The following is a 26,030-nucleotide window of genomic DNA, read 5'->3' on the forward strand; positions in this document are numbered from 1 at the left end:
GTTGACCTCAGCCAAAAGTGCTCCTTGAATATTCTTGAGTTCCCGCTCTCAGCTTCCTACACTTATTGCTTTATCGACCTTGCTTTATTTAGGTCCCTCCTACCTGCGCATACAAGCTGTATCTTTCTAGGTCTTAGAATGATATAGCTGTTGCGCCAATGGCTCCCGTTCCGGAAGCCTATTTCCCGTCCCTGGACAAGTGCTTTTCTGGGGACGTCCAGCTTCTGTACGCGCATATGCAATACTTAACAGAGGAGTAAGGCTGATTATACCATCTCTTTAGGTCCTGGAAGAGAGCATTTCTTTACACATGCAACCCCGAAGATGACGTAGACGACACCGGCAGTCTCTATGCTTTCTTGTCGCACCCGGAAAGCGTTCAGCTTCTTGCAAATTGTTTAGACGGGTTCGCCTCCTCTTCGGCAAAAACAAAGTCAGACTTTGACTCGAAAACGGCTGCGATCCATGCGGAGACCACAGCGCCAGCTTCATATAACCTAAAGGAACTCAAAGAAGACGCCTTGTGGCTGAGCCAGAAAGCCGGCATTGACGAAATCAGCGCCCTGAGAATTGCAGTCTTAGAATGGCAAAACCGCCCTGTCACACGCCTTCTGTCTGGATTCTCTGAAGAGGAATCTACAAGTTTGCAAAGCGCAGCTGGTGTCGAGAACTTTCGCATGTCGTTGGCTGGGCCCAGTTTTGCTGAAATTTTCAGTCAGAAAGTCGGTCGTGAGGACAATGGCTCGGGATTTGTTTCTGAAGAAAGTAGGCGTCTGCGCCTGCGAGAGCTCTACTTGTCGGAAAGGGCACACATTATAAAGACGGCTCGGAGGCTACTCGCTCTCTCCCTGCACAGCGACGTCAACGAACCTGCTCCGCAAAAGTCCGAACGGAAACGAAGCGACTTGTTGTGCCAATTGGGTACGACACTCTTCAACAACAAGCTTGCCGGTGATAAACGCCACACTCTCATTCAAGCATGCATTACAGCTATCCAAGTTCGCCTTTCGGCATTGGAGGGAGATGGAGGATGGCTAGGACTCGCTGAGAGTAGCGAGCGCGTGGAAGACTTGTGGCGAACGGCTCTCGTTGAAGAGATATTGCACATTGTGCAAATTCTGTTTTTACAGCTTCAATCATCTGCGGAGCTCCCTTCTGCCGATGTTTTCGTGTCCTGGCTTCGTCTCATGGGCGATTACAACTTCCTTGAGCCACTCCAAATCGTGAGTAGTACTAGACTTCCTTCCTGCTATCAAGTTCTGAAGCTGACCTCATAAAGCCATGCCAGAATCCGCAAGAAGTATTACTCCCTCTTCAAGCTTTTGTGAGCTTGACGACCCTTGCGTTCATGAAGCTACCGCTTACTATTCCCTCCATCATAAATAAAACTCCTATACCAGAGTCTAATACGAAACCACCATATTTTCTCTCGAAGGATGAGATTGGTCAGGTGAATGAGATTTTTGTTTCTGCAGTGGTGGAGTCCAAAGTTGCAAGCCCCGCGGCATTCGCATGGGGACTGGTTTTAAACACTTTGAGAGAGCTTGCCCTCAACGACAAAGAGAGCCGAGAGTTGGAACAGTTTCACAGCGCAGTTGACTCATTTCAATCGAATACTCCTCAATCTACCGCAGGCGGAGCTTCAGAAATTTCACTTTATGAGGAGTTGTTAGAGTGCGCACGAACTCCGAAGTACACGGCTGATGATTCTATAACCCTGTTGACCTCGGATGAAGCGAGGGTCATGGCTTATGAGATCACCATGAATCTGGCTACCAAAGTTGGCTCTACATCTGCAGTTGACGACATTTTGACGAACTGCTGGGCTCGAACGGTGCTACTGGATCTCATCCGAGTGGCTGTGGTGTACTTAGATTATTCGCCCGAAATTGTGGAATCCGTTCTGGCAATCCTTGTGGGCTCATCCTCAGAACATCTATGGCCCAGGAATAGCCTTGCTTCGTCTTCTAGTGACCCACGGTGTATTTTCATCAAGGATGACCTCTTGATGGACAATATCTTTCGACTAGCCCGGTCGCGATTCCCTTATGAGACAGTGCCGTTTTTGAAACTCTGCCGCGCTCTTATTAGCAAAGACCTAGTTAACGACGAAGGGATCCCAGAAATTCTCAATGAAATGGAGAACATGGACACATTTACTCAGGCCTTGCCGCCTGATTTCCAAGGGTACGAGACGATACGGGAGGATGAGAACGCAAACTTCGTCACTCTCGTTGAATCCCTTCCTATGATTGGCTCATCCCCTCGAAGACAGTTATCTGAAAATCAAACCAGCAATGCTCTGGTTGTCACGGGCTCATCTCAAGTTCCGTCTACCACGATTGGGCAAGTCGTGTCCGAGTCAAGGCCCGCTGTTATCATGTGGCAGCACCGGTATTCTTCATTAAGCTACCTAGGAAGCTGGCTAGAGGAATGGAATGAGAACGGAGGATATTCAGCAGGATGGGGAGAGGACTCTATCGCGGAAATCATAGGGCTCTTGGCAGATCTCCTCAGTACCTCTAAGGATACACAACGTCAAAATGGCGATGACTCAGGCGCTAAGAGGATCTTGGAAATGGCAAGCGATGGGTTAGCCCGTCAAAGCGATATTGTTTCAGTGGTACTCGACATTCTCGAACGCAATCTGTCTCATATCGGACCTAGAGCAGGCTCTGAGATTGTTTTGGATTCCGTTATTGCCTGTCTGCGGTTTATCACCGCTCTTATTGAAGTTTTGCCTGGCAGAGTATGGCCATTCCTGTCTCGGAGCAGCCTCTTTGGTTCTGATGGCAAAGGCGGCATCATGACCGCAGTCATCTCCGCCCTCGAGGTCACATCAGGCGAATATCCCTTTCTCCTTAGCTGTGTACGTTTTTTCGAGTCCATTGTTGACGACGCTGCCTCTCGTGCTGTTTTGAGGAGAAGCCCCAATAGCATAATGGGCAAGACCGCAGCCGTTTCTGATTGGACTGCTGGCGTCCCATCCCATATGATGAGAGGAGTCCTCTTGGACTTTGTTCGAATCATGGTCGAAGTGTATAACAGCAGCATCAATTGGCGATTTAACTCCCCAGCGCAGAGATTTGAGATCAACGCGGCACTTGCCAAGACATTCGAAAGAATCCTCTACTATGCTTATGGCACGAATGACAGTACTAAACTGGATGCGAAAGTTACTGGTGTGTTCTCGTCCTCAGCGACGTACCTCCTGGATGTTTTACGACCGCATTCGACGAGTGATCTCCCTTTCAACCCGATCCTTCGACTCATTGCTGATGGCCTTCAAACCCCGCCCTCATTATATCTTCGCTACTTAACACTAGTAGAAAGGCAAGTCAATTCGACACTCATACTCTCAACCAGACTTTTACAAGCTGCCCAGCTACTCGATACACCGCCGTCATTACTAGAAGAGCAACTGTTCAAGGCAGCTCCAGTTCTCGTCAAACTATATGCACTGCATGACGCCTACCGACTACCTATTATATCTCTTCTGAACACACTTATCACAGGCGCTGCTTTGAATTCTGACAAAGAGCCACCGTCCCTGATTGGTCATTTGGGAGCCGAGTCATCCTGTCTCTTTCTCGATATCCTATCACAATTTGACAGGCCGTTGAGTGATCGAAACCTACATTTGGGAATATGGCAGCTATTGTCAACATTTGTCACCAAACGTCAGCAATGGCTTGCGGTCTATATTCTTACCGGATCCTCTCCTCGTCAAACACTGAGAAAGACCGACGATCAAAAGGCCCCGGCTATGAGAGGAACGCCCTTTTTGAAGATTGCTCTGGATACACTGTCAAACATCGACCAAGTTGATCTTCAGGTAGCCCTTGCGTTGCTAGAGTTTGTCTCTCATGCCCAGGAAAACTGGCCTTGGGCCACCTCTGAGCTGAGAAAGCACTCACTGTTTTTCACCAGCCTCGTGCAATATGTCTCGAAGTTGAAGATAGCGTCATTATCTGTGGTAGATCAGATATTCACTACACGAATTGCAGCTGTCGTCGCTGATCTCTGCACCGTGTATTTACATTCCGCAAAAGAAATGCAGGATCGGTCCTTCTACAAGACTTTAATTCCTCTTGTATCTTGGTACGCGAAGGATGCAGTTGAGGTTTCGGGGTACAATGCCTCACTACACGCCAACTTGAAGAAGAACTTTGAGATGAGGTATTCAGGCTGCAAGCTCGCTGATTTTAAAAGGACGACATTGCAGCCTCGCATCCTGGGCGGTGATTATTGTTATGATATTCGCCTCGGCGAAAAGCTTCTCTCTTACGATTTTGCATGGGCAGGAACCCGAAACCAAGGGTTTAACCAGGAGTTCGAACGCGCTAATCTCAATCTGTCACTGATTGAGGCTAAAGTGGTATGTATTTGTGCAATCCTTATATGAATGGGCTCTAATAGTGTTTGATCGCAGTCGCTCCTCCATAGTTGGAAATTCTTCGCCATCGAGCATTGTTCAGATTTTATGATGGATCGCGAGGTTCAAAAATCGATGGCTGTGGTCGTACAGAGATGTCTCGAGGCCAACACCAATGGCGTCCCACAAGAAGCAATCTTCGCGCGTATTCAACAAACCCGAGTAGATTTTGCACAGGTTCTACTCCAGCGACTTGTCGAGATCGGATCCCGAGGTGCTGAAGTTTTTGGTCTGCTTGGAGTCGTATGGGATGCATTACGCTCTCGCCGCGCAACGTATGAGGACGCAATCATCAATGACGATACCGAGTATTACCGGTCTCTTCTCAATGTGCTTTTCCTCGCCCTTCAGTTCCACCATGACTCACCTTCGCGCACAGCGCCCGAAACGCTCAGTAAGAAAGCTGAGGTATCATCTGACTTGGGACTGGTGGTCGAAATTGTAAAGACTGTGGTTGCTCAAGGGTTCAAGTCTTTGACTGCGTACTTGCACGATCAACCAGAGAAATGCACACCGAAGGACTTTGCCATCATAACGGCCATTTTGCAAAGCTGCTTGCAGGTGAAGAATGTTGATCGTGTATACGAGCATATTGTTTATCATATTGCGGATAACGATACGGGTCGCCATGCAACTTCTCTATTTTCGTGGGCTGATCAATTAGCTGTGGCTGGCGATCCCATCTACGGAGAACTCAGTATTTCTTTCCTTGTTAAACTATCAACCATACCCATGCTGGCAGAACACCTCGCCGTCGAAGTGGTCTTGGTCAGACTCTCTACATGCCGGCTGACAAACATTCTGCGACAACCCAAAGGCTTTGGCCCCTTTGATACTGTGCCTAGGATGTACGCTATCTGGACCGGCGGTATCCTTCCCCTTTGCCTGAACCTCCTCTACCACGTTATTCGCACAGCGCCCGAAGTGGCGGCCTTCCTTAACCAATTCGAGGGCCAACTTACGCGGGCGTCCGAGGCGTTTGCTGCCGACCGCACGGCTGGGTCTACGGCCCGACGCATCTGTCTGAGCATGACATCCGAGGCGTACTCACTAGCACTGATCTCCTTTATATTGGGTCGATTCCGCCAAGCAGGACCTAGTGCCGGCATGGATGCTGAGTCCATCCAGGAACTCAAATGGGACAGAGCGCACGTGAAGGAAGACATTGAAGATCTCCTCGAACGGAGACAACTCCTCCGAGCACGGATCGTGGCCACGAACGACAAGGAAGCGGAGCTGGTACGCCAGAAACCATTGAACGCTTCGTCGGGGGCCGAGAACCGACTGGAGGAGAAGATCGTGAGCGAGTTGAAAGCCACACTGGTCTGTCTTGGAGGAGAGGAGGCGTAATGAAGCTAATGTGTCCATCTCATGTTGTGTGCAATTTCAAGGTGTCTATGTGGTTATTTCTTGATATTTTTACCTCCTTCCATGACTCGTTCAGGGTTATCCTTTTAAGATATAGCGTGATGTTTTTGACAGGAAATGGCAGACGGAGGGGGTGTAGAAATCTTTTATCGGTATTCCATTGATTGAACATACCTACCACATATCGGCCGCCTTTGCTTCTCAGACTAGGGTCAAAAGAAAAGAAAGAAAGAAATGATGTAACCGGCTAAATAAGGCAGGAACCGCTGTATAGACACCCCTCATTCGACTTGTAAGCATTCGGTCCCACCAATTGTAAGAAACCTCTCCGACTGTTCTTCCTCACCTGGGCAACTGTGTGACATAGCCAGGGACAGTGCGCCTCTCATTCCCCCTATAAGACAAAGAGTCAAAGACCCGAGGTCATGAAGCGTTTACTTCCTCGGGATCTTCGCTCGGGGAGAAACTGATTGGTACCGACTTAACCGACCCTAAATGCGGGGAGAGCTCTGCAAGCTTGGTATGGGGGTTTGATCCTCGCGTTATGAATGGATAAAATTGGATAAATTATTCATTTCGCTGGTTCTCATAGGGAGGGGTTCGAGGTAGTCCACATTTTTGGGGAAAGTTTCGATTGAACCAAGTGAATTACTTGGCTCGCCCTGGTTCTAATTTTTATATATGAATTGCTCCTGCTCTCCTCGAGGCTTATATTGCGATTTACTCTTCCTTACCGTTTGTTGGACTTTATTAGTGCTTCCCTTCTTGAAAGCTATTTGATCCCTTGTTTCCTGGGTGGAATCTTTAAGAGACTCACGATGCCTTTCAAATCGCGTTGGCAGGTGCATGTCCCGGATGCGCACCTGGCAACTGTCCTGTTCACATCGCCCACTCATCCGTTGTCAAAGACACACCGGTGCTTCTCTGAGGCAGCTCGTCCCGACACGCATTATTTCACCACGCATGATTTCCGACTATGGTCTAAGCGTTTTGCGGCAGGGTTGCGTAAGGCTGGTCTCCAGCCCGGTGATCGTGTTTTACTCTTCTCCGGCAATGATCTCTTCTTCCCTGTTGTCTTTATGGGCATCATCATGGCGGGAGGCATCTTCTCGGGGGCCAATCCTACTTACGTCGCAAGGGAACTGGCGTATCAGCTCCAGGATAGCGGCGCAACTTACCTCATTTGCGCTGAAGGGAGTCTCGATACTGGTGTTGAAGCGGCGCAACTTGCAGGATTGAGTCGGGACCAGGTGTTTGTTTTTAACAATGCTATCTTCGATGGGCGTGGGGAGGGCAAGATGGGTTGTCGCTATTGGGGTGAGCTGGTGGCGTCTGCGGAGGAAGGAAATCAATTTGAATGGGAGGATCTATCGACTCCAGAGAAGGCTAGCCGTACCCTCGCCTTGAATTATTCCAGCGGCACGACGGGGAGACCCAAGGGCGTGGAAATCTCTCACAAAAACTATTGCGCCAACATGCTCCAGGCTAATCAATCGTTTTATCTGAATCCGGACTGGAAAGCAAGGAATGCTAGGTCTCGGTTCCTCTGTTTCCTACCGATGTATCATGCGATGGCCCAAAATATTTTCATTGCGAACGCATTGAAGCGTGAGGTTCCTGTGTACATCATGCCCAAGTTCGACTTCATCAAGATGCTGGAATATACGGAGAAATTCCGCATCACGGACCTTATTCTGGTCCCTCCTGTGGTGGTTGCCCTAGCCAAGCATCCTGCGGTCAGAAGCGGCAAATATGATCTTAGCAGCGTCGAGGGAATTGCCAGTGGTGCAGCGCCCCTGGGAAGAGAAGTCTGTGATGAGGTGGAGGCGCTCTGGGAATCTGGACGTATCAATGTGAAACAGGGCTGGGGGATGACCGAGTAAGTTGTGGCCCCTATTTATCTCCACCAATGAAGCAGGGTATGGAAGCTAACACAGAAGCTTTTCCAAAGGACTACATGCGCTATACTTGGCTGGGACCCCACTGAAACAAGTCACACCGCGTCAGTTGGAGAGCTGAACCCCAATTGTGAAGCGATGATCATGGCGGACGACGGGGTCACCGAGTTAGGACGTAACCAACGGGGTGAACTCTGGGTCCGAGGTCCGAACATTATGAAGGGCTATTGGCGAAATCCACAGGCCACAAAGGAAACCAAGACGGAGGACGGATGGCTGAAGACCGGAGATATCGCATATGTGGATGATCAGGGGAAGTTCTACGTAGTTGACCGAAAGAAGGTACGTCGTATGACAAATAGCTCAGTTGCCACATCTGGCGAAAAAAAATTAGCCTTGCATACATCCCTTTAGAGCTTATGCATGCGTTGACTGACAAATTCTGTCCTAGGAACTGATCAAAGTGAAAGGCAACCAAGTTGCGCCGGCAGAGTTAGAGGCCCTCTTGCTGGAGCATCCGGCAGTAGCTGACGTTGCGGTCATTGGAGTGTCGGTGTAAGTATTATATTTGCCTCTCTGGAGATGGATGAACAACCAGGAGCAGCTGATAGACTGACTGTCAACGAATAGGAACGATGACGAGCGCCCTCGGGCATATGTGGTGCTAAAGCCTGGACAGAGCGCCTCCGCACAAGATCTTATCGCATTCATGGACGGGAAAGTCTCCGCGATCAAGAGGATCACTGGCGGGGTAATCTTCGTTGAAACAATTCCTAAGAACCCTTCAGGCAAGATCCTGCGAAAGGTCCTTCGAGACCGCGCTAGAGAAGAGGTGGCCTCAAAACCGATCATCACCGCGAAGCTATAGGTCACACTCTGTATTTTGCCTCTCACTTCTTCAATTTTTTTTTCCCCTCGTCTGCGGAGCGACAGGCCCAGGCTAATGTAAATCTAAAGCTTCGGTGACCTGATTGGTGGGGCAGCCGATTTTAGCATGCATTGAAGGGACCTGGTTGTTGGGTCGAACGGGCGAGGCATATTGAAATGACATACTTGATAGACGAATCTGAGTGGATCAAGGTTCGCGTAGTCCATTCCTCTTAAATTTTCCTGCTGTCAAAAGGCCACGAAAGGAGGTCGACGCCACAGTCGATCACTCTGTTTACCGCCACACTGAACGCATTTGGCTCTTTTTCCCAGTGCCAAGAGCAGATCTAAGATATTAGTGCGTTAGTAGTGTCTAGTAGTGCAGGAGTGAAAGACTTGACCCAGTGGACACCAGCACAGACGCAATCTGATCTAGAGTTCTTACCGAGGAAGGAAAAATAAGAGATTCGCGAGAAAGAAAAGTTTCAAAAGGGAGGGGGGGGAGCATCATCTTAGCAGAAGCCACACCTCCAGCAAAAGAAGGTAAAGGATCGACCCGTCATGCCATGGCTACCTGATGCGAGACTTTTGTCATTACGCTGGCTTTATGCGAACCAAGATGGATCTGCGCGAAAGCAGATGATCGAAAGATGGGCTGAGCTGAGAACGAATATGTAATGTAAGAGAATAACGATGGTGGATCCTTTCGATTAATATTCTCAAATTACATCCATATTCCATATATCTTATAAACGAAACGGGGTCACGAGGGTATGGGCACCTTTCCCAATGGGGAACAGTCAATGACGACTGGCGCTTCAAACCTGCAATGGATCTGGACCTTGACAATCATTAGGAGAGACATGCATTAGACGGAGAGACTCCTCTCTCACTCTCTCACTCTCCACTTCCTTCCTAGCTTACGCTCGACCACAGACCGAGCCGCAAATGTTTAGTGCCGGTAGCCAGCCTTATTCATACTCCTAGGGACCGGTGCCCCTCGCTAAGTCCGCCTAACGAACTAGCGGGAGAAGCTCCTCTCTTGAGCCGGCAATTGCGCAGGTGGCGCTCTTTCAGGGCAGCTGAACTCAGGTTTCCTTGTTGGCCTTGTTGCCGCATTCTTGGGTCTCATCTGGCCCTCTCGTCGTCGTACAATCGCGGTTGGCTCCTTTCGCATGGGTCTTGCCCACCGCTTAACCTCGCGTGGCTGACTGGACTGGAAGCCCCGTCGTACCGAATTGTGCTTCAAGAATGGCTGCATGACGCAGGGTTGGATATACGTGCCTGCATGGTGGAGTCTGTCATTTTATTGGAATACCTTTAGAAAGTAGCAATTCCCTCACTGGGTCAATCTGAGACGGGGGATTATTTCTTTTCGATCCAAGTACCTCTGGTGGCCATGGCCCAGATTATAAAGATCCCTGTATACCGCTCATAGCTCTTATTCGCAAGAGACCAAGCTTAATATCATCTCTACTTCTATCTCATTTTGCTTCATTTTTTTCCAGCTATTTATTTAACCCTCGTCTGGTTCTGCCCGTCAACCGAGCATACTTGAAACCAAACCTATTGCCTATTTTAGTATAGAACGCCTCAGACGGCCATCTCCAGTACTGGACAAACAGGCTGTTGAGGAATAAGTGATCTACGCGCCGTTAACGTTCCAAAGAAAAACCGCCGAGACTCTCCTTAGAGCAAGGAGACAAAGAGACACGGGCAATGGGCCATGAGAAGGAAAACGACGCCGTGAAGAACATCCAGGCTCTGTCGTTCTGGATCTCCTTTACCGTCGTCTGCATACTGTGCGTCCTACTCCTCGTTCAACGTATCAGACGACGACATCTGGGCAGATACGCACCGCTAGAGAGGCAAATGGATCCGCGACACTTTTCTTTTGGCGAAAAAGAGAGGCGTGGTGGCGACGAGGAACTAGCTGGCCTAGTGGGCCACGGAGTGCCCTACTATCCAAGAGACCCGTCGACCTACGGTGTCGCCGGACTCCCTTCAGCCTGTGATATTCTGCTGCCCCTGTCCCGGTCGACACATCTACCCTCGAGTGGTTATCTTGCTGCCGTTCTAGGCCGGAAACAGAGTGTCAGCACCGCGCAATCATATCCGCAGATTCAGGCTCCTTGCGCTGTTGCCCCATCCGAGCTGAGCCCCAACTCGGGAGATAGTCGGCCATCCACCTCTGGGACGGACGCTGGGCGCAGCAACAGGCTTTTGCGATCTGGATCTCTTGGATCTTGCATTGAGACCGCCGATCGACCGGCTGGGTCACAGACGCTCGACGCGCATGAATTTTCCGAGACGGCGGCCCCAGAACGGACATGTTCTGTCCTGAAGCGCAACCAGGTTGTCCAGCACCTCTACGACGTGGATGAAGGAGGCGTGCGTACGTATAAACGAACCATGCTGCAGTACAACTAATTGATTTGTGTGCGTCCATTGGTCTTTTGTTTCTTCTCGACTCCCCCTTCTGCTTGCTTAGTTCGGGTACTTTTTTTTTTTTTTATTCTTTCTTTTCCCTTACATTCCATTGAAATTCCAGGTCATTGAGGCGCAGGTTTTTTGTCTTTAGAGAAAAAATGGTGCCTAATGGGTGGCGGACTTGTTTACATACAGAATTATTTTTATTTTTACTTCTGTTGATGACTGATGACGAGTTAACGATGCTGAATTCATGAAATCTAAAACTTAACTCTTTCCAACACGTATGGACAACCACCTACCCTCTTAGTCCCCGAATCACCGAAGGACCTATCGTAGAGAACTTTTCCATTCAAAAAGAAACAAGTATGAAACCACATGACCCAATAGCGATGGACGAAGTCACATGCCCCATACATATCGAGCTTAGTCATCCCCAATCAACGGGCATGATTGCTCGATAGGCCATCTGCGATAGTTCCCCAAAGTACAAGCCAACAAGAAATCGCAGCCCAACTCCCCTCACTCGAACCCCACCTTCAAGCGCGGCGAAGAGAAGAAAAAAAAAAGCCAAAAAGCAAGCGAAAAGGGAAACACATCAAGAAGGAGACGAGAAACAAGAAGCGAAAACACCGGGCGCAAGACAGAAACCATATACCGAAAATGACAATAACAACATACCCCGGGGCCCTCACCTCCGACCCAAATCTCGCGAATCTATCTCTGTCTCGACTGCTCGCCCGTCTGGAACATAATCTGCTCTCGTCCTCGGCGGACTTGAAGCCGCTTCGTCGGTCAGAGTATCAGCGTATGAGAGTGGGAGCTGTGCGTTTACGTTTCCTTTTATCTTACTTTGCGGCTTCTTTTTTGGAAAACTCCGTGTCGGCTCTGCTAGCTAGCTGTACATCAGTAGCTCTGCTAGCTGGTGGCTGTAGCTAGACTCTGGGGTTCTGGCAAGGCTCGTGCTGACACAGCTCAAAACTAGAATATAGAGTATGCCCGTGCTACGCTCCAAGAATTAGAACGGAGTCTCCCGCAGATTAAACCAGTCGACCGTCGGCATGAAATTCAATCGGATATTACCCGGGACCGCCAGACCCTGAAACGGTTACAGAGTGTACTAGACCAGCTAAATGCTGAGGCCGAGATGAAGCTCTCCGCAAAAGATGGGCAGGGGCTGCCCGATGCGGAGGGAATTTACGAGGATGAGGACGAGGAGTCGGTGGACGGGGAGGATTTACTCGGGACACCGGAGGAGGGGAGTACACCTGACGAAGGACGGGAGATAGACACATTAGGAGAGGAGACCGCTGCGCAGGAGGAAACTAAGACGATCCCTGGGCAGATCTCCGAATCCTTGTCGCACGAGATGGCGGCACCGACGGCGACATCAGACGCTACAGCTACCGCTACTACAGCTTCGCCTACGCCAACGTCTACCTTACGAAACCGACATAATGGCCCGACGGACCTTCCAGCCACAGCAACAGGTTCTTTACACGAATACAACACCTCTGCACAACAATCGTCTTCCTCAACTGCCAAAATACAATCCACCGAAGAAACACTCGACACACACCGTCGCGAACAAGAAGACATCACTAACTCTCTTCTGTCCCTTGCGACGCAGCTCAAGTCTTCGTCACAGGCTTTCCAATCCTCTCTGGAATCAGAAAAGTCTGTTCTGGCCCGTGCTGTCGAGGGTCTGGACCGCACGACAGGCAATATGGAGGCAGCAGAACGACGGATGGGTATGTTGCGTCGCATGACCGAAGGGAAGGGTTGGTGGGGACGGATGATGCTCTACGCTTGGATCTTTGGGTTATGGGTCGTTGCGGTGTTGATTGTATTCATCGGGCCAAAATTGCGGTTCTGATAGCTATCTTGTGTTTATAGAGCGTTTATGCATGGAGTACTGGTGTTTGGATGGGTATCACCATAGCTGAATATCAACCTTCTCAGCGGCTTGATGTCTAAGTACATACAATGCTAGGGTTTGATTCTTATGTCCAACTCGTTTTATTTACAACCTACACATGAAAGTATTACAAACAATATATTCACAATCCTTAATTTTGACTATGACCCAATGACCGACCCGGCATGACACATGAGAAAAAGACATGATAGTCCACGTACCCTGCCATTCCCCGTGCCCGTGGCCCTGTCGTCGCTCATTGCTCCAGCGGACGTGAGACAGGAAAGATGAGTGATATAAGTACACACGAGGGCACCAAGAGATGATGGGATATCCAGCGTTCAAAACCAAAACGTAAACTAAAGAGGAAATTGAATGAGGGATAGGGTAACCAGGCACAAAATTAAATGGAAATGCTGGAAAAGAAAAGGAGACAAGGAAAAAGATCAATAAGAAAAGGCATAAATTGCTCAATGTTCAACCCTCCCTCATGGAAGAGGGAACAATGAACTGCGGCTCTGTGTCATGGGATGGATATCGGTGATGCGGATAACAAAGAGCTGGCTAGATATCATTTCAATACAGACGAGGGGACAAAAGGAAAAAGGAAATTAAGAATAGACAAGTGAATGTCTTCAACGCCAGGTTCTTTCAGAAATCACGAGGTATGACGAACACATCAAAAAGGAAAAGAGGGGAAAGAGAGAAGGGAAATTATAAGTCGCATAGCATACGGTCTAAATGTCGGATATTCAAACAGGCACTCAATCAAAGCACCCTACTCATTAGATCAGACCACAGAGTCGGAGGTTCTCTTGGATGATGATGTCTATAATCAATTATTAGTAAAACATAAGCAGATGGATGATATGCGGCAACTCACCATTTACTGCAGCCATGACGAACCGAATCTGTGTAGTGTCAGTGGCACACGTAAAGTGCGTGTAAATCTGCTTCTGCTCGGCCTGGTTGAGGGACACGAAGCGGTTGAGGATGTAGTCACAAGCAGCAGCATAATCGGCACCACCCTCATAGTCAGGGAAGTAGTTCTTCATGGGGCTGACGGGCAGCTTCTCCTTGAAACGATCGATCTTGTTGAGGAAGAGAATGATGGATGTCTTGACGAACCACCGAGAGTTGCAGATGGAATCGAACAAAGTAAGGGCTTCCTGCATACGGTTGACGGTCTCATCTTCGAACAACAGCTGATCGTACTCGGAGATGGCGACCAAGAAAAGGATCGTGGTGACATTCTCGAAACAGTGGATCCACTTCTTCCGTTCGGAACGTTGACCGCCGACGTCGAACATCCGGTAAGTCAGATCGCCAATGATGAAGGTGGTCTCAGTAATACCGGTAGTCTTGACACGGGAGCGAAGTACATCCTGGTCCGTAGGAAGATAATCGGACTGGGCAATCCGTTCAATGGCATCAAAGTAGCTGAGTGGATCAATTAGCATGCCGTCGGCGTTTGACCAACTGCATCAGAGAGTACTCACTATTTCGCAGAGTCGTTCAGTTGGTATTCGCGAGACCTCTTGAAACACTCCTGCACACCGCTGTCGCGCCACAGAGCTCCAATCGCATTTCCGACCTCCGGGGGAAGGTTGTCGCCTTCGATTTGAGCGGGCTGCATGAAGATAGTTTGAACGTGGTACTCGTGACGGGCATCCTCGAGGGGCAATTCCAAAGATTCCATCGCTTCCAAAATGACTCGCATCGACTGGACCGTGTTGCTGTAGATGATTTCCTTGAAAGACTCTCTTTCGTCGCGCGAGTATCCGCCCTCATGGATCAGTTTCATCTGTTTGAGAATTGTCGACTTGCCCGACTCTCCCGCTCCTGCAGAGAAATGGTCAACAAAGCGCCTCACATATGGCTATGATTATTCAGGTAGGATCGGTTGCATACCGAGCAAAAGCATCTTAATTTCGTTGCGCTGCATCATCTTGTCGCGTTTAAGCTGGTTTTCGATCTCCTCGTTACGGGCTTTGCCCTCCTTATCCTCTGTACTCATTCCGCAACCCATGTTGGCGGTATTTAATTAAGGTGACTGGTGATGTTCAAAGGTTTGTCCAAAGAGAGATGTGGTGGCCGGCGTGGTATTGTATATGAAGGAATCTATTTAAGGAATAGGCGTCAGCGAAAGGCCGCACTTTCCACGTTTCAAAACCAATCGGTTGATAATTCCCAACGTGCTCCAACACGAGGTGGTCCAAACTTGACGAAAAACTACCGCGTAAAAAATCAAACAGAAACACAGAGCCAGCTATTGTACTGACGTAAGGAGTAGCAGTTGATACATCGAGATCACCAGTTGATACAGTGAGGAGAATCAAGTAGGTTCGTTGAGGGCTGAAGTTGAACGAGGCTAACTCACCGATCAAAAATTCTCTCTCTGAAATCGAGATGATATTTTTATCACCCTCAACAGAAAAAAAAAAAAAATTAAAAGATTGGGCTATAATTCCGGGTGGTACTATGGAAAATCCGAGTGACCAGAAATGAATGGGAGTAAGGGGGAGAAAAATTCGATAATTGGAGCGTGGTCTTGAGACGGGGTAGAAAGGAGGTCGAAAGGAAAGTGAAACAAAATGTTACCCCGATGCTGACGAACACAAGAATTATGGCGTGCAGAAGGCGTGCAGAATAGACGAAAAGCAGCGACCACGAAGATTAAAAGACTATGGAAGGGGAGTAAATCCTTCACCACCCGGCTGGAACCGATAGAGTGATTGATCGAAGAAAGAGGAATAGGAATAGAAGGAAGAGAGAGGCTGAGAAAGATGGGCGAGGATAAGCTCAGGTAAGGGGGCTTTGGGGGCTTTGGGGACTTTGGAGGGGGCGTCGGAGAAACGAGCGAGAGAGAAAGAGGCGAGCGAGTTGAGAGACCCAAAAAGGAGGGTGTGGGAAATGGGATGGGGCCCGACTTGGACTGACGGAGTACTTACTGGCTGTAACTTACTGACCAGCTTTGCCGGAGAAGGGGAGCGAAAAGGGAAAAAAAAAAATTAAAAAAAAAAAAATATTGATTTTCGGTTTTTCCTTTTCCTTCTGGAACGCTCGCAGGTGGTATACACAGTACGACTGGAGCAGCAATAGGGGGAAAGTGGGGGGTTTGGTTTGGTAACAGGTAAAGCTATGAGATTGCGTTTTTCTCATTCGCTGGGAGGGAGGAAAGGGAATGGACCAACGAGATTCATCTAGCCAATCATGGCACATAATTGACCATCCCCCTTTTAAACGAGTGGCTCTTAAGGTTCTTCTGCGATCAGAGCATCCTAGTTTCTGTGTGTCGGATTTCAATTTATAAATATACATTTTCTTCAATTTCTTCCGTAAGCTGACATCTCAGACGCTGGGCCTGATGCAGAGTCCAGTAGCGTCACCAGGAATACCGCCCCCATTGCAAGGCAAAACACAAGACTCTGAAGCTGAGGCCTTCCCGTGTCTGGTCTAGGACCGAGTCAGATGCCAGTCTCCTGATCGTTACTCTAACTGGAATGACTTAATTTCCGGGCCATGCAGATCTATACAATGTCCGACTGTATGACATAAGGGTAGGCATAAGCATTGTCCCCAAGCTACTCTAAGTAACTCATTCGCGTATTTCAATAAATATACAAGTTTATACTAGCGACAAAGATCCTAGGAAACGTAATTAAAGAAAGTTTAAAAGAAAAATTGTCTGGAATAAATCCTACGTCTCAAAAGACACTGCGCCAAACTGCCAACGTCCATTGAATTTTCGGATGACATACTTGGTGGACATTTTCAGTTTTGTAGTGCCGCCACTGGTGGGGATCTGACACCATGGAATGGCCTCAGATCGCCAGGCACAACTTATGGCCTGTACAGAGTAGTAGTGTGCAAAAGGCCCAACTTTGAAACTAGATGTTTTACTTCCACGTTCCGGAACCTTGGTTTTCTTCTCTTGTAGGTTAAACTTCTTGTACTACGACAAAATCTCTATCATCCGAGAAGGTCGTGTGGAGATCCTGCTACTGTATGGAGTAAGTAAGTAATTGGGGCCGAAGCGCTTCCAGCATATAAAATATGTATATCATACAGCCTTAGTACTGTATTGTAAACTCCACTTTCAACTGCCGTTGATCTTCCATCATCCCTCCGCACAACTCTGAAGAGAAAACCATCAACAAGCAGTCGCGTCATCCTTTTCCTCATGAGCGTTAATCGGTCATCAGGCCTTCGTTCCGTACCGAAGTGTCTGAAGTGTGTCATCCGCGTTTCACATTTTATCTCCCTGTCTCACAGCCTGATAAAAACAACCTTGCAATCGGACCTTCGTCTCACGCTTCATGCGATGCAAAAGCCTATTGTGGCGCCATCCATCCATGGCTCTGCAATCTGACTAATCCTTGTGCTCCACTGTCTAGTGCTTCTAGTTTACTTCCCTACCGCACACTATGCAAACGCTTTGTGCAATCACGTTCCTAGACAAGGCGCGATATCGTCAAAACTATGGGTCCTAGGCAGGACTATTGAGGCCGGACTTCAAGTACTAACCCATACTTAATACTGCCTTCCAGATGGGGAGTAGCCATGGGGTGCATACGGAGTATGAACACTGAAGAGAATACCAATAATGGATGGGGTTCACCATGAGATCCAGAGGACCGGAATGCACTTGGTACTACATACTACATACATTGGTCCAAGAGGCTCAAGGTATCGACGCCAGCCTCCAGGAGTTAACTGGCTTGGTTCGCGTTTTGCTAGACCCTGAGTCCTGAATATCCACATTGAAGAGCAAACAAAACTCCAAAGATTGATACGCGACAAGTTACCCACTACTAACAATATTACTAATCGTCAGGAACAGAGCAGCCCCGTGACTTAGACGACTTGGCACAGTGTTTGGTCCCAGTCAGTCAGCGATATTACTTAATCTATGAAGACGAGAGCGAAATCGAACAATTTGGGACACGACCCATAATTGCGCCAATCTATCCAATGGTTCTTGCAATCTCATTTTGTGTAAACCCTCGAATACTATCCAATCGCCTACACAGCCTGCCCTGAATCCCTGGATACAGTTGAGCCAATCGATCGCTGTTAAGGTCCACCGTGCATACTATGGTTTGCGGTCCACCCGTGGATTTTAGGGCTACCGCCTTCGATCCCCGATCCGATCTTTCTTCTCCTCTTGTCTTAAGATCTCTTGTACAATTACCCACTTGAGCATTGCATTTGGATTTTTGATTTCATAGATCTATTCGTAATACTATTATATTATAGACTATTTTTTATAGCAATTTGCCCCGCCGCCAAAATGCACGAAATGTCCCATATGGGCCCTCGGGGTGAGACCCTTTTCTCAATGACCATCGCCAAAATCACCAATACTTAACTAACACTCTTGCAACACCAACAGCCTTCAACCACGAGCAAAGCAGCGATGCGGAAGCCGAATACGATCGCCTCCGTGGCCTAGCCCGCGAAGAGGCCCAGAAGCGCAACTCTTGCTTTCAACGGGTGTGTGCGCATCGCATTTTTCCCTCCAAGGCCCTGACCTGACCCGAGCCAATGCGACTAATTCTCAACGACGTTGTCGGAACAATAGTCTCAAGAAGCATACTCCGAAGGTGATGGCGCAATGGCCAAGGAGTTGTCCGAGCAGGGTAAAGCCCACGGTCGCAAGATGGCGGAGTACAACAAGCAGGCCTCCGAATTCATCTTTCGCGAGAACAACGCCGAAGGGCGTGTGGAGCCCGATACCATCGATCTACACGGCCAATTCGTAGAAGAAGCGGAGGAGATTCTTGAAGAGCGCATTAAATATGCTAGACAGCATGGCCAAAACCATCTGCATGTGTAAGTTTTCAGGCTAATTGTCGGCTTTATTTATTTTTTTTTTGCGCGCGGTGTTAACTGGTTTGACCCAGCATCGTCGGCAAAGGCAATCACTCTGCCAACCACGTTCAGAAGATTAAACCTCGTGTCGAGCAAGTCTGTCGCGAACTCGGTCTCCAGTATGCGACGGAAGAGAATGCGGGACGTATTTATGTCAATCTCACCGGTGGGCCGGCCGATATGCCTGAAGCTCCGGCACACTCTGGTTATGGCCAGTCGCATGGTCAGTATCCCGGTCAGCAGCATCACCAGCAGCCACAACAGCAACACCAGCAGCAACAGCAACAGCAGGACCCTGTCGAGCAGATGGTCAACGCGATTCTCCCACGTGTGTTGCGCAAGCTGGAGAAAGCTTGCTGTGTGGTTATGTAAATATTATGGGATTGGTCAACACTTATGTTCACGGTCACAATGCGACGAAGGATCAGGCAACCTTCGATATAATTTTACGGATATATAATCGTTGCAGGGGACAAAATCACCTGGCTTACGACTGGGATATTTACATGAGAGTTTGGATTAATATACCCAGAGTGTTTAGATTCTCGCTTTACCAACCAAGTTTATCAAATCTTATTTGTACCATTTGTCTTCATCAAATTTGACTATGCTAAATAGTGACATAAACTGATCGTGCAGACACAGCCGAACTTATTCGCATATTCATCTTCATCATCGATGCGTTATCCAATTTTTCCAAGCGCGCAAAATATACCCAAGCTTAACGCGCTATTGAAACATGGACGAGAACCGGGGGGAAAACAAAAACCACAATAAAACCAGATCATACATCTGCCTTTCGAGCGTCTTTAAGAGTTGACTCGGTTATCTTATCAAGAATGGCACGCATCGTCACTCTATTGTCGTTGCCTTCAGGTTCCTTGCTATCTTCACTTGCCTCTATCTCGGCAATAAGTGTCAAGGCTTTATCGCGTAAATCCCGGACAACATCCTGAGTGTGCGCAAAACTGCCAGTGCTCTCCATGTATTTGACTGCGTACAGTTTGACCTCCTCATCCTTAGTTTTCTGCTTCAGGATGTTGATGAGCTGGTGATTACTCGGGTCGGATCGAATGCTGTGAATGATGGGAAACGAAAATTTTCCCTCCGTGAGGTCCTCGCAGAGACCTTTGTTCTTAGTGTAGGTTGTATTGGATAGGTTGAGGTAATCATCACAGATTTGGAAGATCAGCCCCAACACGTTAACCAGGCTCACGCAGTCCTTCCCCGTGCTGCTCTCGGCCTGCATTAACTTTATAGCTAATCGGAACAACCCACCGGTCTTGTTTCCAACCATCTCGAGGTATTCCTCTTCGTTGGGGCAGGTGAGGGTATCTCGCCAGAACAGGTCCATTCCTTGACCACGATGGAGGTTCAGTAACTCTTGCACGTAAATATCAATTGCGGCAGGATTGTTCAGCTTTTGCACCTCTTGGAGAGCCAAGAAGTAAACGTAATTCGCCGAATTGATGGTCTGAGCTGTTCCGTAGATATTGTGAGCCACAGGAACTCCGCGACGAAGAATGGAACAATCTTCGACATCATCGATCCTGCAAAGAGAGAACGACAATTAGAGCGGGTCCAGTCGGGGCGAGTGTTATGAGGATACACCTACAATAGTGATGCTGTGTGAAGCATAGCTACCACCTTGGTGATGATAGCCAAACTCTCGGAGGGGACTTTCAACCATTCATTGAATGCGTCGATAAGCTGCCGCCGTATATCCTTGCCAGGATGCTGCAGCATATAATCATAGGGACCCAGCACGATCACCTCATTCTCCGGCGACCACTGGCCATCTTTATATTTTGTGCCATCTAGGCTGGACCGGTTACGAGTGTGATTGCGGCGGATGTTCGTGTTCGTCTGTAGTTGATCGCCATTTGATTCAGGAATGGCGGCGAGGCTGGATTGTCCTCTCACGGATGAGTTTGTACTAGCTCCGTCTGTGGCACCCGCAGAGCTAGTTCGAGGGGGAATGGCAGTGGGGGGCTGAATGGAAGAAGTTTCCGACGACATGGTTCCTTGATTTGCTTCCCCATCAAGTTTGGATTTGGTGATATCCTGAGGAATGAACAGATAGCACATAAACCAGTTATTTAAACTGACCTGGCGAACTGCCAAAAGCCCCGTGATAGAGACAGGCTCTTTGTCCTGTGCCGCACAATATAAAATGGGTGAATGCAAGAAACCTTTGTTGTATGCGGGGACAGCCCAATTAGGCGGCCTGGACAATGTGACGTCGATTCATGTGATTCTTATTGTGCCGGGATCGTTTCGGTCACGTGATATGGGGCGTGATCCAGGCACCTTGACTTGACACTCACTCCAACAAACTTTCCATTTGAGTTACCAGGGCATGCTTTCAAATATGCTATTTCCATGGATCATACACCCCAGAGCTGCAAGGAAGGTGTTGCCCTTCACAAGGGATAGTCGACTGAACAACCCAATGACCAGGGGAACGAGAATTCTAACAATGATCGGCCAAGTCCGAACAAGTTCTACTAGTACTTTCCTCCTACTAACAATGGAAGAGCGCCTCAATTTCCAAGGCACAACAAAACACGACATCATCAGGACGCTTTGATAGTTGATCCTGCGAGGATGAGCTGGCGAGATGGCGCAGCTGAACTTATCATCATCACAGTGACAGCTCAGCGCCTAACGGTCCAATGGTCACCGAAACGCTGGAGGAAGGATCGTCCCAATTGGACATGGCCGACCGTCTCCCGGGGCAACCATCGGGCGTGTTTGCCTGCCTGTGGGGTTCCCTCTCACTAAATCTGACTAGTGAGGATCTCGGCACGATCAGAAGGTGGTGTTGTCGAATTAATTTCTCCCTCGACCAAGCTATTTATCACCAATAATTGAATTAAATTAAGGTACCTGGGCGTCTGGACTAGCCGGATCTTGTTCTATTTTTTTCCTGTCCTACTTTCATATAGATAAGCCTCGGTGTCGCATCTTGTCGCCGAAAGCGTCGCCGAGTTGAAAAAAGACATTGTTTCCGGGTTTGTCTTGCTTCGCGTCTTTTCTTCGTCAGCAGCCATCCATTGAATTTTTCAGTCGCGTTAGGTACTCATGGAGACTTTGTTGGCGCATTCGTTCGACTACCTTTCTTCGTACGAACCAAGCAAAGTTCGCAAAGGGTTACGCCAGGTCGAGGGCCTTCTCGCGCAAATCTGTTTATCTAAGTCGAAACAGCCGGTGTCTGATAAACGGAGGTCATTACTATCCTTTGGAGCTCCACAACCAGTTCCCAAAGCTCTGTCCGAGCTAAAAGATGACCCCGCATTTAGAGAGTTTTTCAAGCTTCAAGAAGGGTTCCAATGGAATGGTAGGCGCCGTCTGGTCCGATTCCATATATTACCGGATATCCGATACTGACAAGCTTCTCCCAGTCGCAATGCGCTTGGTAACTTGCCTTGAGCACCTCCTTGGTCGGGGGAGTAATGGCACAAACGACCTTCTCATACTCTCAACACTAGACTTAATTCAAGGCGCGCTTCTTCTCCACCCGCCATCGCGAACACTCTTCGCGCGCGAAATTTACATGAACATACTGTTGGATCTTCTGGACCCGATCAACTGCCCCGCAATTCAGTCGGCTACCCTCCTCACTCTTGTAACGGCTCTTTTGGATCATCCTGCCAACACGCGCACATTCGAAGAGCTCGACGGGCTGCTCACCGTGACATCTCTCTTCAAGCAGCGCGCAACGTCTCGCGAAGTTAAACTCAAACTCGTTGAGTTCCTCTACTTCTACCTAATGCCAGAAACGCCGATGATTCCTATAGGAGCAGGCGCCAGTGCGGCGAACGCAGCAGCTGTCGGATTGCAGCGCAGTCCAACCAAGTTAGGGGGGGCAAGGCCAAGGAGTGCCAATGGCCCAGGAGCTCACCATGGAGGAAGGGGAAATAGAGATACGCGCACGACGGATGAGAAGCAAGCGCTACTCGGAAGGTATCTCAACAATGTAGAGGATCTCGTTGAAGATCTAAAAGAAACTGCGCCTTTTGGGGCAACAGTTTACTAACATGGGCGGCGGCCTGAACTTCTTTTTTTCCTTTTCTTTCTTTCCTGTTTTTTCATTTCTTTTCTTCTCCTTTCCTTTTCATTGAGCAATGGAGCGTGCATGGAATGGTATTGTTGGCTGGTCTCTCTGTGTTTTGCATAATTCCTCGCACTGAATTATCCTTCTTTTCTCCTTTCGCCCTCTTTCCTTCTCTCCTTCCATTCGATCTCCATACCTTTTTCTGTCTTTATGACCCTCTCTCTGGTGTACCATTCTCGCCCCGTCTGGCACGGTGCCTGGCTCGAGAATGCGGATGAATTCTCTTTTCCCTGCTTGTTCCGTCATATCCACCTTTCCTTTCTTTTTTCTCTACGACTTATGGGTCATTTTGATGCATCATGTATCATGTTTCTGGGCGGACTTTAAGAGCAATGACTACTTTTGAATGATCATATCAAGCCGAAAATCAGATATTACCATAATCACTCCAAACCCATGCCATAGAAAACGTAGCATTAAAACCTCGGGTCTTATACAGTTTGGGAGATCAAAGCGGTGGGGATGTTGCAGATTGTAGTGGTGATCTTCGAATAAATTATATAAAAAATTGTGACAACCTCGGTACCAACTAATGTGACTCATCTTCTCGTATAATAGTAACCATCATTACGCATAGAATTATCAATAAAAATACTATATATATATATATATATATAATTTAAAAGTCTATAATTACCTAGACACCTTCAATCGATAGTCCTACATCTGTTGTTGTGCAATTGCGACTTCATTGAGAAACATTCCCGCGAGATTGCCACCCGCCGATATATAAAAAAAAGAGAAGCGAAAGCAAGGAAAGAGGTTTATCTACTCAGAACATTTTTCCGGTCCCACAAACTGCCACAATGGCTCGCACTATACAAGAGACCCTTGCCTCGGGGTCCCCTAGCGATGCAGCAAGCCCCCAGAAGCCAGTAGAGTATGTGGAAACCGTCGAGGCATACAACAGATGGGCGGAGGTAAGCAAGCCTACGACGTATAATACGTCCTTCCGAAGGAAAAGCGAAATCAGAAATATTGAAAACAATTCTAACCAGAAATACAGGTCTATGACACAGACGGCAACTTCCTACAGGCCCTCGACACCATTGAAATGCAACAACTACTACCGCAACTCTTGAAGAAAGTAACCGCCAGCACACAGGCTGGCCCGGCAAAACTAGTCGACTTGGGCTGTGGCACAGGTCGGAATACTCGCCAGCTACTGAAATTCGCGCCCCAAGATGCTCATATCGTCGGGCTGGATGCTTCGCCGGGAATGCTGGACGTTGCTCGGACTACTGTCGACAAGGAGAAAAAATCGGATCCTTCTCTTGCTAATAGGGTTTCATTGGAGATTTATGATCTGCTTCGGTCGCCTCCGGCACCGCCGGCGTGTAGCCTCGGCGCGGCTGGTGTGATTTCCACCCTGGTTTTGGAGCATATCCCTGTGGATCAGTTCTTTGAGGGCGCCGCGGCGGTGATGAGACCTGGGGGGTATTTTCTTTTGACCAATATGCATTCGGAGATGGGGTCGATTAGCCAGGCGGGGTTTGTGGATACAGCGACTGGGACGAAGATTCGACCGACTAGTTATTCTCACACGATTGAGGAGGTGTTAGATGCCGCTCAGAAGGCGGGATTCGAGGTTGAAGAGTTGGGCGGGGAGCGTGTTTGCGAGAGAAAGGTGAATGAGATGATGGCAAAAGACTTGGGTACAAGAGCGAATAAATGGATTGGTGTCACGGTGTGGTTTGGAATTTGCTTTAGAAAGCGGTCGTGATGAAGCGCTACTGGTTCTGAGGCTTGATCCTGTTCTTGCTGTGAGGAGTGAAAGACAAGTGGGCTAGTAGTATTATACAGGAATAATTCGTTTGGATATCCAATGTCTAAAAGTATTTTAGCAACCTTTCCCGATGCTGCACAAGATTTTCATGCTTTTGCAGCAGCTCTGCCAGCCTATTCCGCTTCCATCCCATTCCCTTATCTAAAATCAAGTGCGTATAAGCGAAGACGCTGGCGTCGAACAAGCCCGGACTAGACCGTTCAAAGAAGTGTTCATTGCTGCCTAGAAGCGTAGAGAGAGCCTCAAACGCATCATCTGCCTCTGCCTCCAGTGCGCTGACATCAATATATTGCGAAGTCTTCAGAAGCTCATCTCTTGCGGCCTGTTGAAGCTGGACGGCTAAAGTAGCGCGTACCAGCGAATTTCTAGTCGAGGGATCCACGTAGAGCCTGCGGGCTACGGCACTGAAATTCTCATTGTCTAGATATAAGGTATACAACTGTGTACGTGTGAGCGTCATTATAGACCACTGTCGGGCTGTTTGTATATCAACGTACCCAAGCATTCCGTATCCGATGATCCAGTAACGATGCATATACCTCGAACCGCAAGTTCAATTGCTGTTCTTCTTCGCAGTGGACTTGTTCAATGGCCCACTTTTGTAGTTTGCTGGAAGGTATCGGGGCGTTGCTGTTGACTGGAAGGGCCGGGAGGAGGAAGGGAAGAGCACCGGTCGGTGATGCATGATTGTTTGAAGGAACAATATCAAAATCGATACCGACAAATCTCAAGTATGCCTGTGCGCACAGAGTCATTCAGGTCAGAGGCGATCAGACACGGCATGCGCAGTCCGTTATTCCTACGTACCTGCCATTTGAGACACTGCGGATTGAATGAGGGTTTGTGACTTTTCGCACCCGCTGCATCTGTAAATACAAACAACCGATTTCCAGTCCGGTTCGAGGCACCACGTTGAGGAAGGTCATTGGGAGAATAAGTGACGAGGGGGAATTGATCGAAGATGCGCTTGATCGGAGCAGGAACGGCGAAATAATCCCTGGCGCGTGAAATGGTTCCATTGCCCGGCGCCTGGCCGGAGGTATCACGACCTTCTAGAGTCATTGAAAGGAGAGAATAAGGAAAGAGCTATTGAGAAAAAAAAAAAAGAAGATCTATAAAATGGTCACACGTTAAAGAATGGAAAGACCGAGGCAAGTGGAATAAGTCGACTGGGAGCAGCTCTGCGTACTTGCTTATTGCCGGATGATTTGAGGATAAACTCCGATTTACCGCGCTGCCAAGCTTCAGGCACCCCCTGGCACATATTGATGCCTCAGGCGGAGAGGCGCTGGCCTCGGAGCCGCGCTTAGACTCGTTTCAGGTTGGATTTTGCATGT

General features: G+C 48.5%; 12 protein-coding genes across 12 annotated transcripts; 8 read left to right on the forward strand and 4 right to left on the reverse strand.

The window, feature by feature from the left end:
- Positions 1–158: 158 nt before the first annotated feature.
- Positions 159–5,785, forward strand: BDV37DRAFT_272725 (nucleoporin; the record flags this gene model as incomplete). The annotated part of the gene is made up of 4 exons (XM_032084927.1): positions 159–226; positions 284–1,223; positions 1,280–4,378; positions 4,433–5,785. 4 exons carry the CDS (start codon positions 159–161, stop codon positions 5,783–5,785), a joined length of 5,460 nt encoding a protein of 1,819 aa, XP_031939880.1.
- Positions 5,786–6,621: 836 nt separating this feature from the next.
- Positions 6,622–9,270, forward strand: BDV37DRAFT_295139 (acyl--CoA ligase; the record flags this gene model as incomplete). The annotated part of the gene is made up of 4 exons (XM_032089795.1): positions 6,622–7,682; positions 7,755–8,043; positions 8,153–8,256; positions 8,332–9,270. 4 exons carry the CDS (start codon positions 6,622–6,624, stop codon positions 8,567–8,569), a joined length of 1,692 nt encoding a protein of 563 aa, XP_031939881.1. The 3' UTR covers positions 8,570–9,270.
- Positions 9,271–10,287: 1,017 nt separating this feature from the next.
- Positions 10,288–10,998, forward strand: BDV37DRAFT_272727 (uncharacterized protein; the record flags this gene model as incomplete). Its single annotated transcript, XM_032084928.1, has 1 exon — positions 10,288–10,998. The coding sequence occupies one exon, from the start codon at positions 10,288–10,290 to the stop codon at positions 10,996–10,998; it is 711 nt and encodes a 236-aa protein (XP_031939882.1).
- Positions 10,999–11,547: 549 nt separating this feature from the next.
- On the forward strand, positions 11,548–13,024 carry BDV37DRAFT_155170 (uncharacterized protein). Its single transcript, XM_032079052.1, has 2 exons — positions 11,548–11,823; positions 11,984–13,024. Exons 1-2 carry the CDS (start codon positions 11,662–11,664, stop codon positions 12,872–12,874), a joined length of 1,053 nt encoding a protein of 350 aa, XP_031939883.1. The 5' UTR covers positions 11,548–11,661; the 3' UTR covers positions 12,875–13,024.
- Positions 13,025–13,701: 677 nt separating this feature from the next.
- On the reverse strand, positions 13,702–14,945 carry gpaA (guanine nucleotide-binding protein subunit alpha gpaA; the record flags this gene model as incomplete). Its single annotated transcript, XM_032084929.1, has 4 exons — positions 13,702–13,745; positions 13,800–14,356; positions 14,416–14,758; positions 14,828–14,945. The coding sequence occupies 4 exons, from the start codon at positions 14,943–14,945 to the stop codon at positions 13,702–13,704; spliced, it is 1,062 nt and encodes a 353-aa protein (XP_031939884.1).
- On the reverse strand, positions 14,901–16,187 carry BDV37DRAFT_154958 (uncharacterized protein). The gene is made up of 2 exons (XM_032079049.1): positions 15,882–16,187; positions 14,901–15,037 (listed from the first exon to the last, which is right to left on the reverse strand). The coding sequence occupies exons 1-2, from the start codon at positions 16,136–16,138 to the stop codon at positions 14,980–14,982; spliced, it is 315 nt and encodes a 104-aa protein (XP_031939885.1). The 5' UTR covers positions 16,139–16,187; the 3' UTR covers positions 14,901–14,979.
- Positions 16,188–17,036: 849 nt separating this feature from the next.
- On the forward strand, positions 17,037–18,131 carry BDV37DRAFT_252188 (uncharacterized protein). The gene has a single exon (XM_032082398.1). It carries the CDS (start codon positions 17,100–17,102, stop codon positions 17,286–17,288), a length of 189 nt encoding a protein of 62 aa, XP_031939886.1. The 5' UTR covers positions 17,037–17,099; the 3' UTR covers positions 17,289–18,131.
- Positions 18,132–18,151: 20 nt separating this feature from the next.
- On the forward strand, positions 18,152–19,368 carry BDV37DRAFT_155226 (Smr domain-containing protein). The gene is made up of 4 exons (XM_032079053.1): positions 18,152–18,240; positions 18,312–18,412; positions 18,501–18,751; positions 18,823–19,368. Exons 1-4 carry the CDS (start codon positions 18,210–18,212, stop codon positions 19,160–19,162), a joined length of 723 nt encoding a protein of 240 aa, XP_031939887.1. The 5' UTR covers positions 18,152–18,209; the 3' UTR covers positions 19,163–19,368.
- Positions 19,369–19,574: 206 nt separating this feature from the next.
- BDV37DRAFT_284540 (FPP/GGPP synthase family protein) lies at positions 19,575–20,809 on the reverse strand (the record flags this gene model as incomplete). Its single annotated transcript, XM_032087520.1, has 2 exons — positions 19,575–20,340; positions 20,406–20,809. 2 exons carry the CDS (start codon positions 20,807–20,809, stop codon positions 19,575–19,577), a joined length of 1,170 nt encoding a protein of 389 aa, XP_031939888.1.
- An 885-nt stretch (positions 20,810–21,694) lies between these two features.
- On the forward strand, positions 21,695–23,325 carry BDV37DRAFT_252196 (cell division control protein 14). Its single transcript, XM_032082399.1, has 2 exons — positions 21,695–22,130; positions 22,195–23,325. The coding sequence occupies exons 1-2, from the start codon at positions 21,875–21,877 to the stop codon at positions 22,827–22,829; spliced, it is 891 nt and encodes a 296-aa protein (XP_031939889.1). The 5' UTR covers positions 21,695–21,874; the 3' UTR covers positions 22,830–23,325.
- Positions 23,326–23,552: 227 nt separating this feature from the next.
- Positions 23,553–24,683, forward strand: BDV37DRAFT_155233 (class I SAM-dependent DNA methyltransferase). Its single transcript, XM_032079054.1, has 2 exons — positions 23,553–23,827; positions 23,914–24,683. The coding sequence occupies exons 1-2, from the start codon at positions 23,714–23,716 to the stop codon at positions 24,628–24,630; spliced, it is 831 nt and encodes a 276-aa protein (XP_031939890.1). The 5' UTR covers positions 23,553–23,713; the 3' UTR covers positions 24,631–24,683.
- BDV37DRAFT_155250 (putative mitochondrial outer membrane protein (Sam35)) lies at positions 24,684–26,026 on the reverse strand. The gene is made up of 3 exons (XM_032079055.1): positions 25,501–26,026; positions 25,191–25,430; positions 24,684–25,132 (listed from the first exon to the last, which is right to left on the reverse strand). Exons 1-3 carry the CDS (start codon positions 25,753–25,755, stop codon positions 24,737–24,739), a joined length of 891 nt encoding a protein of 296 aa, XP_031939891.1. The 5' UTR covers positions 25,756–26,026; the 3' UTR covers positions 24,684–24,736.
- Between the last annotated feature and the right edge of the window lie 4 nt (positions 26,027–26,030).

Source organism: Aspergillus pseudonomiae, assembly GCF_009193645.1.
Source record: "Aspergillus pseudonomiae strain CBS 119388 unplaced genomic scaffold BDV37scaffold_49, whole genome shotgun sequence".
Taxonomy (NCBI): Eukaryota; Fungi; Ascomycota; class Eurotiomycetes; order Eurotiales; family Aspergillaceae; genus Aspergillus; species Aspergillus pseudonomiae.